The sequence below is a fragment of the Dryobates pubescens genome, chromosome 15 (assembly GCF_014839835.1).
Source record: "Dryobates pubescens isolate bDryPub1 chromosome 15, bDryPub1.pri, whole genome shotgun sequence".
In the NCBI taxonomy this organism is placed as follows: domain Eukaryota; kingdom Metazoa; phylum Chordata; class Aves; order Piciformes; family Picidae; genus Dryobates; species Dryobates pubescens.
In genome coordinates this window covers 12,396,007-12,408,752 of record NC_071626.1, presented here as the reverse complement: position 1 = coordinate 12,408,752, position 12,746 = coordinate 12,396,007, and the positions used below count along the sequence as shown (strand labels likewise).

The 12,746-nt window shown below is 45.0% G+C and overlaps 1 protein-coding gene across 1 annotated transcript in view; it reads left to right on the top strand.

The window, feature by feature from the left end:
• Nucleotides 1-261: 261 nt before the first annotated feature.
• Nucleotides 262-12,746, top strand: part of CHST11 (carbohydrate sulfotransferase 11) — a 165,282-nt gene continuing 152,797 nt past the window's right edge. Inside the window, exon 1 of the mRNA XM_054167848.1 lies at nt 262-482. Within this exon, the coding sequence (XP_054023823.1) occupies nt 380-482 (103 nt within the window). The 5' untranslated portion in view covers nt 262-379. The remainder of the gene's footprint in view (nt 483-12,746) is intronic.

Here is a 12,746-nt window from a genome sequence, read left to right as displayed (position 1 = left end):
GGCACGCCCCGCCCCTCCCCCCGCGGAGCGCGCCCCGCGGCGGCGGCCCCTCGAGGCATCCAGACGCGTCCCCGCCTGCTGCCGCCGCCGCCGGGCGGGACCATCTCTCCCTCAGGCGAGGGGGGGCGCGCTCCGCCCCGGCTCCCCGCCTGGCCCGCCTCCCCCCCGCGCCGCGCCGAGCGCCCCTCCGCCTAGCGCGCGGCGTGGTCACGCCCAGCGCAGGCATTAGCGCCCCCCGGTGCGGGGCGCGGGCGCCCGGGTCTTCTCTGGCTGTAGCGGCTGCTCTTCTCCGGCACCTCGGAGCGCCGCGGGCGCGGAGCGGCTCTCATTGCCAGCCGTGCGCGCTCCGCCGCTCCTCTCTGCGCCGCCGGACAACGCCATGAAGCCGGCGGTGCTGGAAGTAATGAGGATGAACCGGGTGTGCAGGATGGTCCTGGTTACTTCCGTGGGCTCCTTCATCCTCGTCATCTTCTATTTCCAAAGTATGTTGCACCCAGGTAGGGCACCGGCACCGCCGCACCGCAACCGCACCGGCACCGCATCGGCATCGGCTCCGCGGAGGGCAGCGCTCCGCTCCGCGCTGGTCCGTTCCCCGCCGACGCAGGTGGCGGGTGCCCCGAGAGCCCTCGTCGGCTGCTGCCGGTCCCGGCTTTCGCTTCCCGGCACCGCTGCGGCAGGCGCAGGGACTAGCTGTGGGCGCAGCACCCCGCAGCCCGGCCGGTAACCCCGTCCCGGCCACCGCCCGGAGCAGCTGCGGGAACATCGTCTCCCTCCCCGCAGGAAACTTACCGCAGAGGGAGGAAACTTGTTTTATTTTTCAGTTTTGTTCTCTGCTGCCTTGCACCTGGGGGAGCTGGGGCAGGGGGCGGCACTGGCCGTCAAGCTTGCCGCGGCAGAGAGCAGCGCCGGGAGCTGCCCGATCCCTGTGGGTCCCTCCCCGTCGGCAGTGGGGATCCCCGGATCGGTCGCCCCTGTCCGCCGCCAGGGCTGCGGGCCTTCGGCTTCGCTGCTTGTCTTTTTTTTGGTGTGTATCAGGGATGCGACGGCGCGCCGGGGGCACCCGCCGCCGCTGCCCGCAGGCAACTTCGCACCGGCTCGCCCAAGTTGGCCGGAGCTGCGGGGCCGGCTGCCCGACTTGGGCTGTCACTGCCCGTGGCGCGGTGGGTCCGGGCGCCTGCAGCCGGAGCGCTTCTGCCCGGTACTGCTGTACACCTGGGGATTCGGGTGGCTGAGGAGCTCTTTGGTGGTGCTCCCGCACAGACCCTAACTGGGGGTGCCGTACAGGGACGCGGTCGTCTCCTGGCTGCATAATGTGACTTTAATGTCCCAGTTTACAAGCGCGGTGGACGCTGGGGACAGCGCATTACTGGGGTGGCGGGTGCTGGCTTCTATGAAAGTCTCTTGTGGGGTGGGCTATTGAGTCACACAAAGGCGAGTTTGGACCACGGAAACTTCATGAGTGCCTGCTGTGTGCACGGTGACTTCGTGGTTTGCAGTGAAGCTGCTTTGTGGAGCTTGGCTGCGAAATTTATCCAGCATGGCACAGGAGAAAAAAAAAAAAAAGGCAGCTTATGGTCCGTCTGTCCGTCCGTCTCACATTTTCCCCTTCCTGCTTAAGAAATGAGGTGGAAATTGTACTTGCAGTGCCTTTGGAAGTATCTTAAAGCTGAGCAGGGGAATGAGGCTGGTTAGAGGGAGGAATACCTCTTAGCAGACCAACAGCTGTGACTGGCAGAGTAGCCTTATTTCTGGGCAGGAGAACCCTCTCAGCCCTACCTGCACAGCTCTCCTGCCAGCTTTCAGTGCCGTGCCTAGGGGCATAGATGTAGCAAAAAAGGGAATTACAGTTTGCTGTAACATACTTTTTATCCCTTGTGACTTCCAAATCATAGCTGGTTAAAAATGATTTTTCCTTAAAGTTTTTTTGGAGTTAAATGATAGAGGCTTAATGTACTGATAGGATTAGAAATTGGTAGATCTACTGTTCTGTGGTGAAGACAAGTCCTATTTGGCATTTTTCCTTCAACTGCCTGCTCCTCCAAAGTTGGTATCATTTGGTTGACGAATATGTTCTTGTATGGTGCCCATCTGTGTTAAGACCTTCCAACTCCTTGGAAAAATTCCATATTTTTTCTTTCCTGCTGCGTCTGCTCCATGCTTACTGGTTTCACAAGGGGTGCTTAGTCTATAGCAGACCTGGGGAAGCAGCTATTTTGGAGCTTCAAGGCACTGTTCAGAATTGTTGGTTGTAACACAGCTTCACCACTTTAATGAAAGGTGTGGTATTTTCACTGGTTGCATTCCACAGGTGACATGGTTTGCATGCACATTCAGAGAATTTGGCCAAGAGTTGTTATTTTCCCTTGTTTCAGATGATTTTTTACTGCTGGAACACAAACTCAGCATCCAGTAGGTGAGAGATTAAATTAAATGTTACTCTCTGAATTTCTGAATGTTCTAAAAAATGCCTTTCAAGAATTTTCAATATCCTCTGTATCTAACTGTTGGAGATTATGGCTTTAGATTTGTGCTATTGTGAAACTATAAATAGGTTGAGGTTTTAGTACAATTCAAAGGATTTACCATAAACTTTGAGGAGGGAATGTGATGCTGTGAGATCCCCAGGAGGATAATATGTACCCATTTTCTGTTTGACTCCTATTTAGATTGTTGGCATGAGTGGAGTAGTCTGAAAATAAATGCAATCTTTCTTATTGTACCTTTTGGATCATAACTAATTCTGCCCCATTTTTTTTTTTGAGGAGTGGGGAACAACTACTGTATTTCCACTATAGTGGAAACTGCTAGAAACCTGTTGAGCTCTAACCTAGACCCATGTAGAGTCTGGCCATTTGGTTTATGTATGGTTTGTAAGGCTTGAACAGCTGTTTTCACCAGGTGTCTGTTATGTGATCATATGTGCTACCATCCTGGTGGTGCAAGTGATAAATTAATGTGGCATTCTTGAAGGGGAGAGGGAGGTAGCAGACCTGCCATTGTGATATGTATCAAGTAGAGGATCATGTTGAGGCATTATATCCGTACTTTAAGATAAGTTAGTAACCCTTCTTGATGCATGTTTAAATTCATTGGAGCCTGACCCTGGGCAGAATGCATGCCAAGTGGGATGGGGCTGGAGATACTAAGAGCTTTCAAAATCTTGGCTGGTACTCCTTTTGCTGTGGGAGAGTGTTTTAAATTTTAGCCCATCTGCACTAGAGTATGTGTCTTAGGATAGCTGCCAGAGGGAGCTGTTTCTTATACCCTGGCTTGCCACCTGTCACTGTTCTTGGTAGCTTGCAGTGCTCTCTGAGATAGGCACTTTGTAATTGGAATTAGCTGAAAAATTCCCACCTAAACCTTTCAGATGGAAAATAAGGTTAAGTTCTTTGCAAGAAATGCCAGCTCTTTAGTCAAAATCTGTCAGTTTCTTCACCCACTAAGTTATCTTAGTGAGTTTCAGGAGACTTGTTCTGCCTACTGAGCTTTTCAAACAATTTCAGGTGTGACGCAGAAGTGGAAAGATGCTATAGGGCCATCAAATGATGAGACCAGCCCCTCTCAGAGACAAGAAGACTTGTCTGTTAGATGGGTATTTTTCCATTTTAGGAGATATGAAGGTGGATTTCTTGCTAGAAACAGGAGAAAATCAAATTTCTGCTGACGTATTTTCCTTTGGGATAAATAGGAAAGTGACACGTTACTATAAGCCTTTTTTAAAAACAAACAGAAAGCAAACCCTAATAACAAAACCACACCTGAAGTGGGGAAGGTGAACTTAGCCTTATCTTTGCAAAATAATCTAATAATGTGTCCCTTGCATTGTATCTCAAATTACTGGCATGTCGGAAGGTGATTAGGTGCTTTTAATCCTTGTTCTTTTTGGCTCCATACCCATTCTTTGTTGGGAAGCTGGTGGTAAACGTGCTGTCTGTCTAATACACCATTGCACTGTCTGAATTTTGGCAGAGGTTGTCCATGTGCTGGGGAACTCACTGTCTCAGATAAGGTTCCCTGACCAGTTGTTGAGGGGGAAAGGTTTATAGTGCAGCTCTCCAGAGCTTAGGAGCCCTGCTGAGAAAACTAAAGATCTGTGCATTTGAGGGAGTACTTGTTCCCGAGGGAGGAAATGGCAGCGGGGACTTGAGTGTGTTTTCCTGTTGTCTGTCTAGCCTTTTCTGAAAAGAAAACATCCTGCAGTGTTTGCTGTAGATGGATACATAGCAATATATAAAGCTGGCTGACTTTTTTTTTTTTCCTGGCTCTTTGCTCAGAATATTTCCCCCCCTTTGCTGTCCCAGCTTGTGCTATCTGGATAACTCAGTACAAGCTGTTTATTGCTTCACGTTCCTGGACCTTCTGTCATAGTTTTCTCTGCCTTTCCTGTGAAATCAGTTTGCTCACTAGTCCCTAGCCTGTCTATGCTTTTACAGATGCTTGCTTGCTTCTGTAGGCATCCCAGCTGCAGTGAGCAGGGGACTGTGTCAGTAAGTGTAGTCAGGAGCTGTCTGCTAGGCTGAGGTCAGACTTATGTGAAAAATTCCACATAAAGGTAGAATAATTAGTGCTATCTTTATCTTTCCTGAGACAGGTTTATGAAACAAGCTTGTTCTAAATCTGATTATTTTTTTTCCCCTTTCTCATTGACTGCAGAGCAGAATGCAGTTGCTCTGTTTTTCATCTGTTGTTTTAGACTTAGCTACTGTTCTGTGGATGCTTGAAAGGTTAGATCCTCAGACTTGCCTCCTGTCCATGATCTTCTCAGTTACACATGCATCACTGTATGACTGATAACTGCTTTTCCTTACAGAAGGCTGCTGTGTACCTTTCCTCAAATGTCAGAACAACTCACATCACATGAGATTTATTTTTTTTCCCCCTTACCATTGGTTTTGATGGAAGATTCTGTTTGAAAATCAATGCAGCAGTCTCCCATCTTGCAATTGATCCTTGCCTCCTCCTCTGCTTATAAAGGGGAATGAGATGTGCAAAGCAGTGTATATGTGGCATTCCTTTGATGGACCTCGTATACTAGTTTTGAATTATTCTGTTTGGGATATAGAGAAATGGAGTTCATTTGACAGCTACAAGAATCTGGCCCTCATTTAATTGCATGCAGCGCAATCCATTCCCCAGTGGCAGGCAGAAACCCTGCTGTGTGCCTGTGAGGGGGCTGTGCTGTATCTTTTTGTTGGTGCCCCTATAAGCTTTTCATTCATTTCCATGGGACTGCCATCCGTGTGAGTGAATTTACTGTGGTCCCCCTTCCCAAAGGTACTGGCAGTCTGGAACTGCTTTAAGGTGAGAATTGAACTGCCCACAAAATCATCTTATCTTCTGAAATTCTTCCTGGTTGGTGAATATTGAGCTTGTTAGAAGAGCAACTTTTTCCAGTGCAGTATGTATGAGTGTAGTCTTTTGCAATCACTGCATGCTACCTTAAGAAATAAAAACCTGTTTCTGAATGTGTTCATGCAAAACCCACCCAGACTGTCAACAGTAATGTCCTTAAATTTTGAGTTATCAGAATATTTGTTGCTCCACAGTTACAACACAGGTTTTTAATAAAACTTTAGTATTTTTGTTGCTGTGAGCCAGTGTTGGGGAAGGGTATCCTGGCTTTCACAGCACTGATACTCTGTATCCACAGATGCTGAAGTGTCGTAACTTTGTTTTCAGACAGAGTCAACGTGAATGGAAACTTTGTTTTTCCTATATAAAACAAACAAACCAACCCACGCCAAAACACAAACAGAGTAGAAATGCCCAGTGAAGAGCGCAAGTGGGAAGATGTGGACTATCTGTTCTTGGTTCACCAGTGCTGAGAGGGGAATGTCTGTATCCTTTAGTAGTAATAAAAGTGTAACTGTTATCTCCATCCATACCTTTGAGTTCCCATGAGGCCTATATCTGCACACAAGACCATTTCAGAGCAATGTAGAATCATGGTTGGAAGGGACCTTAGAGACCATCTACTCCAATCTCCCCACCATGGGAAGGGACCACTCTCAACTGGACTCAGCTGGCAAGACATCAGAAGTGAAGTGGTAACTGTGGTCAAGCACAGGCTTAGAGTTGAGTTTGAATGAGTCTGTCAGAATTCCCAGCTTTGGTAGCCAGCAATGCTTTTCAGCAATAACCTGCTATCCTGCTGTGCTGATGCTTCATCCTACCTACACTGAACTTGACAGGTTTAGAGTAGCTCTATTACATGTGTTGGTGTCACTATGTCAGACAACAGAATTCTGCCCACAAGAGCTGGTCTGTAGTGCACCTCACATACCTGCTTCAGTGGAGCCATGGAGGTAGAGAATGCCTCTCTGCTGCAAAAGGCAAACAGAGATAAAAGCAAGCAGGAGCCAACCCCCTCCTTCCTGCTAGCTAATTGCTATGATCCCCTTGAATACAAAGTCTGTTCTGAATGGAAATCCTTCACAACTTTGAAAAGTGATAGGGACTTTCACTGTAAAACTGCAATAAAATAAGAATGAGCAAAGTGCAGGGACACTGCAGAGAAGCAATATGTTAATTTACAAATACGTTAATCATGGATGTGTGAGTAAAAAACAGAATAGATCATCCACATCAGCCTTGATCAGCTTTGCTAACACAGGAAGGCCATAGAAAGTATGGGTATGGTTTTATTGCAATATTATCTGCATTTTTCTATCTTTTGTTGTTGTTTTGTTTTCCCTCCCAGTAAATTTATCTTTCCTGACAAACCCTCCATTAGACCCAGATACAAAGGCAAAAGGAAACAAAGAGGGAAGAGGCAGGCTTTTGTTTTCTATATTGATCATCAATCCAGTAAAACTTCCAAGGGCAAAGGGTGTCCCAGCACAATGCTTTCTAGAGTAAGACAGACTTGCTATTGCAGAAAAGAGATGTCTAAGCACAGCCATGGCCTTCATTCCCAGTTTGCCTACATCCAAACTCTAATGTCACATTTAAATAGACATTTGTTTAATGGCATTGCTGTGACACTTTCACCTAGACAACCACTTTTCTGTGTTGAACACTACATAGGAGATAACTTTTCCCAATTGAAAAAAAGGCTGCCTGTTGCTTAGACAGTGCAAGGGAGCAGGTAGCCAAAGAATATTGGCCTGAAATTTAACTGAAATGCTAAAACAGGCACAGGGCAGGAAAGGGCTAGCAGGAGCAACCCGGTTTCCTGAGCTGCAGTGAACGTTCTCCATTAGGCAACACTGTATGTCTAGTTAATGACTGCATCTTTCAATCAATGGAAGCACCAGAGGTATCAGATGTTTCCTGTGCAGCAAACTTGGCTGTACTCAGCTTGAAAAGGTGGATATGTTGCTGCTTGCCTCCAAGCTCATTTTATGCAACCTGACTTCAAGCTGTGTGCACAATGCTGAAGTCTTAGAAGCCACTGACTAGAATTACTTCTCAAGAGCTAGTGAGGGCCTTTGATGTTTTTTTCTTCAAGTATGCCTTCAACTTCTGACCCAGAAGAGAAAGGGCATTCAGTGTTTGTCAGGGCATACACAGGGAAGATTTACACTTTAGAAACCTAAAAGGAAAAACACAGTGAAAGATTATAAGCAAGAACTGTTTATGTCTCTCCTCTGTAGTACAACCAACAGAGCATGTCTATAGCTTAGTAACAGAATTCAGATGCCCTGAGGGACAGCTCATGGTCCTATGGAGGCAACACCTTGTTCAGGAAAGCTCATAAGGAGCTTTTGAAGTCCTGTGTATCTGCAGCAGGAGCGTTTTACCAGCAGAAGCACTACAAAGGACACACAAGACTGTCCGCAACAGTCACCCTCACAAGCCTAGAGCACACTTAGCTGGGGCTGCAGTGGTGTCCCTTGGACTGAGTGCTGGGATTTTGGGTGTGCCTGACATTTAGTTTGCACTACCATTTCTTACAACCCTGTAGGGGGTTGCAGTCCTTAAATCATGCAAGCATCAGGCTCCACAAAATCAAGTTCTATTCCTGTATGTACCCCTAGCCTGGGGGGAAACCATTAACCAAGTTCCTGCACACATACCCTTCCTGTCCATACCTCAGTTTTCCTAGGTGTAGAGTGAAAAAGAAAGCATGGACCTACTTCATGGAACACTCTTAAGCCTTCTGATTAAAGCAAACTATTACAATCACTGAAGAATTCTGCTCAGACTCAAAGGTTTCCTGAAATACTGCTCCTAGCTTGCTGCTGGTGAAAACTCTCATCCGTAGCAGATAGCAGAAAACCACAGCCTTAGTGCACATCACAATTGCTTGATGTTCAGCAGTGTTTTCCAGGCTCCCACAGTGCTGCAGGAGTACTCCAGGTATAATCCATGCTGGTAATGTAAGAGCAGTTGAGGTGCAATCTGTCGACAAGAGATCCTCTCACTGCTGGAAAGAGAGCATGGTATAGATTCCTCTTGGTCACATCACATCCCAATGAATGTAAAAGCAAGCGAAAGGTCTAGAGAGTACAAAAAAAAAAACTAAAACAAAGGCAGGAGAAGTCAATGTGAAGACTGGCAATGGAAACCAATACAAGCTACTTTGGACATGTAAGAATTATGGCCTGTTGCCCTTGGTGCCCAACCACGCTGGATGGAATGAGATGCATTTCTGGCTGCACAAAGAGTTCTCGCAGGAACTTGTTACAGCTCTGGTTACAGCATTCTTGAGATAGATGAGGCTCTAAGTCACTGACACTATACTGATGTATAGGCTTTGTGCATTACTAATTGTTCAGAAACAACAGCCCCATGTATATTTTTGTTCTGCAAACTGTCCTGGAATCCTCCACAAAAACCTCCTCTTTCTCTTCTGTAGAAGATTTTAAGAAAAGCATTCAGGAAACTGACAACAGAAAAGGCAAAGACTCACCGCAATCACTGATGTGTGCTGGGGAAAAAACAACAACAAAACAAAAAACCACCAACCAAACAACAACAAAAACTCAAGACAGTCAAGTATGAAGATGATTTTAATTAAATCATATCTGCCATATGTTACCAACTTAATCTCATTTAGAATCTCAAAAGAGTTTTATCTCGCAATAGTTAACAGTTCCAGAAACCCTGACTTTCTCCTGTGGTTTGTTTTTTTCCCCTCTCTGATGCAACTAGCACCTTTGCTGTCACATCAGAAATATTCATAACCTTTTCTGTTTGGGATAGAGAAGCTCTACAGCAGGACCAGAAGTCTTCGATCATATTGGTGGCCTGCATACTAATGGTTACATGTAGCTTATTTGTCGATGTCATTTCCACTGAAACTAATGAAAATAGACACCACCACCTTTGATACTTCAAGCATGTATCTCTATGGGGAAGAAGCTACCATTCACTTGAATGCAGAAGTGTTCTGTGAAGGGCAGGTGAGAAAAGAGAAAAGCAAAGTTGTTACTCTATTGTGTATTACTCTGTAGGAAGACACAGAGGGCCAAGTACTGCTTTTCATTATGGTAGCTTTGATCCAGAATTGTTACAACCATGTCAGTGGAGCTGACCCAGGATTTACAGGGGAGAAACAGTTCAGTGCTTTATCCAAGCCTGCAACCTGGTATTTCTACCACTACAGGGTGTGTATACCTTTTATGCAATTCAAAAAGCTTCTGTTGTGGCACAGTAGACCTGACCCCAGAGCTCACTAAAATCAACTGGAAAGCAACCGTTGACTCCTTCAGTCAGTCTTGCAGACCTCACACAATCAATCCACCAGGAGATTCAAACCATTCATCAGTGTATTCCTTTCAGAAAAGGTCATAAAATGTTATGGCTTGTCCAAAACAAACCTCCAAATCAAACAGCCTAGCAGGCAGCTGCGTTCATCCTCTTTGAGCTTCCCTAAATATGCCACAAAGGACCACCAAATCTGGTTCAGGAAAAGAAGGAAGGTGAAGAAGCACAGATCAGCTGGCATGGTCCACAGGATTGCTGGTGCAATAATGGCAGGAACTTTGTATGTCCAGCTGAGTCATCCTGCAACAATGACCAAACCGGGAGTGAGACACAGCAGTGCTTGGGATACAGAGTACACGTGTCAGTAGCCACTCTAAGTCTCCGGTATATTTGTCCCACTCAGTTTGCAGCTCCATCAACTTTCTAAGTATATGCATGCATATACTTAACTCCAAAGATAAAACACTTATCCCCATCTGGGAACTCAAATATATTTTAGAAGTTAATCAAGGCCAAAATGCATAATCAAGACAGGCTTTACCAGTTTTATATTTATGACCCTAACTGATACATTTCATTAATCACCAAGTGTTTAAAAAGTGTTAGTTCCCTCCCCCTCAGCTACTATAAATTCTCTACTCACACTTTGAGCATGGGGTGTAAAATACAGATTACTAGGATATATTAATCTCCTGGTACTCACCAGTGTGGGTGCAGAATGTGTATTCCATGTTAGGTCACTTCAGATAATACAGACGTTTTGTTCTGCTTGGCATACCAATCAACTTTAAAGCACAACAACGCAAGGAGTCCTTAAAATGATTTTAACTACTTAAAGCTCTTTGTTTTAAGACAACGTATTACAGTAGAGATCATCTGTAGGATCTAATTAGAGCTGCCTTGTAATTATATCTCTACCTTCCTTAATCAAAAAATCCCTACAAGTTACCCATTTTGAACTTTTTTAGTCTCTTATATAATCATTTGTCAGCCAGAAAAGCTTGGGAATGACTAGCTACAATCTCATGTGATACCAGAGTTCAGAAGGCATTACTCTGCAGGTCCTGAAACCTACTATTTTACCATTTACAAAGCCTACCTTGAATTGTTGGTATATCTTAGAAATTAATAGGAGGTGTTTGCTTCTAAAATAAAAAGAACTAGGAAAAGAACCCCACAGTTGTCTGCTTTTTACAGTACAGTACGCTTGAGAGTGGATTGAAACCCAACAAACCATTTGGTTCCTCATAGATTATTATGTGTGAACTCTGCAATTAAAAAACTTTGTCTCCCATCACTTGGCAAAGTGACATAAAAGGACACAATCCTTTGCTATCAAGGTTACAAGAATGACATCTTTGAGTCTGAGACAGCTTTCAGGGCGGCAGCAGCAGTTCTTCTGCAGACCAAGCACAGCTGAGAAGGACCATATCCTCCCCTTTCACCTGCTATAGAAGAGAAGGAAGAGAAATTGGATCCTGCAAAACCCCACATGGATCACTTTCCTCTCATCCTTCAAATCAAGGCTACTTCACGTTGAAAAATGAAGAGCAGACAACATTTACAGGATGTCAGCGTTTCACACCTGTTTTCCCATGGCATGGTCCACCTATCTTCATGGCATTTTTTTGGATTTAGTTACTATCTTGCAAATCCCTGGATCACAGTGCTGTGAGAAATACTGCTCAATTTGATTGCTTGTAGTTTCCATTTCCTCCAGCACCCTCCTTTAATTTTTTTTTCATAGGAGTGTGAAGCCATTGTGAGAGTGATTGATAGTAATGGGTGCAAAGTCATCCTTCAGTGTCTACAGCCTGGCACAAACAAGATGAAGGCTACCTTGAAGAGGCACTCTTGCTGTTTAAGCTGATATGCCCCCCAAATATTCCTGCTCTTCCACAGCCTAGAAAGAATTCATAAAATTATTAATTCTCTCAAGTTGGATGCTTCCAAACATATTTATTTTAAGAATGAGAGAAATGAGAAACCACACTGACTATACATTTCAACCATCAGAATAACAGAGGAATCTATGTGGAATCTGGCAATTCTGGGATTTCTTTTTATAACAAAGAATTTCATATTCCTTACAGCAGCCTGAGGGGAAATGGGGGGTAGAGTGGGGTTGGGAGGTGGGGTGGTGGGGAGAAGTTTGCGCTTCAGAAATCAATGCATTTGGATTACCTGGGCCACCAACTACAGATTTGGTAGGGACAAAGAAGGTGGGTGGGTGCATGTGCAGATCCACACTCAATCTGTGTGCACAGCCTTCTTAAGTCAGCACTTTTTAAGTGCTCATAGTCAGCTTTTTTTTTTTAATCCTGAGATTCAAATTTGCAAGGAGGAAAAACCCTGAAACCCAAATCTAGCCTCAGCATCAGTCAGTACACTCCAAAGTTTCCAGTGGTAGCATTATTCTTCTAAATATGATCCCCTTCTGATGCTTACAAGCTAAATGTTAATGCCTTATTTAGGACCTAATTTATGATTTGTAAAATTAATGACACCAAAAGCAAAGCTGACATTTACTTTCATTGCCAACATTGGGCAAGGTGCAAAAAGCAACAAAAAAGGGGATATTGGTTTAAAATAAAACCAGACTGGATATTTAAATGTGAAATGCATTTCTTTGAGAGAAGCCTCTCTGATTCACATGGACACAAAGCTTGCTTGCTGCAAATTAATGAATGCTTGTGCTGCACCTATTCATACCACGCTGTGTAGTGCAAGTCCTGTTTGCATGTCACAGAAATGAGAGTCCTGTCATCCATTCTGGCTCTCTGGGACTTGCCAGCACAAGCTGGCGTGAGGTTTCCAACCCTTCTTAAGTTCATAGAATGGAACAGGTAAAACAAGCCACCTCCCATGGACACATCATCAATTCCTGTCCTGTGTAAGGAGCTTCCCACCAGCTCTCAGGGATCAAAGAAGGCATCACAGAAAGGGCAGAGCAGTGGATGTACACCACCTTCTGTACACATATGTATTTGTGTTCTTCTAAGTACACTTTCATTAGGTACTTTGTAGTGGTGCTAAAGCTAGTGTGATAACCCAGGCGGGCAGCAGCGAGGGAGTTGAAATCTAAAGGCTGTTCT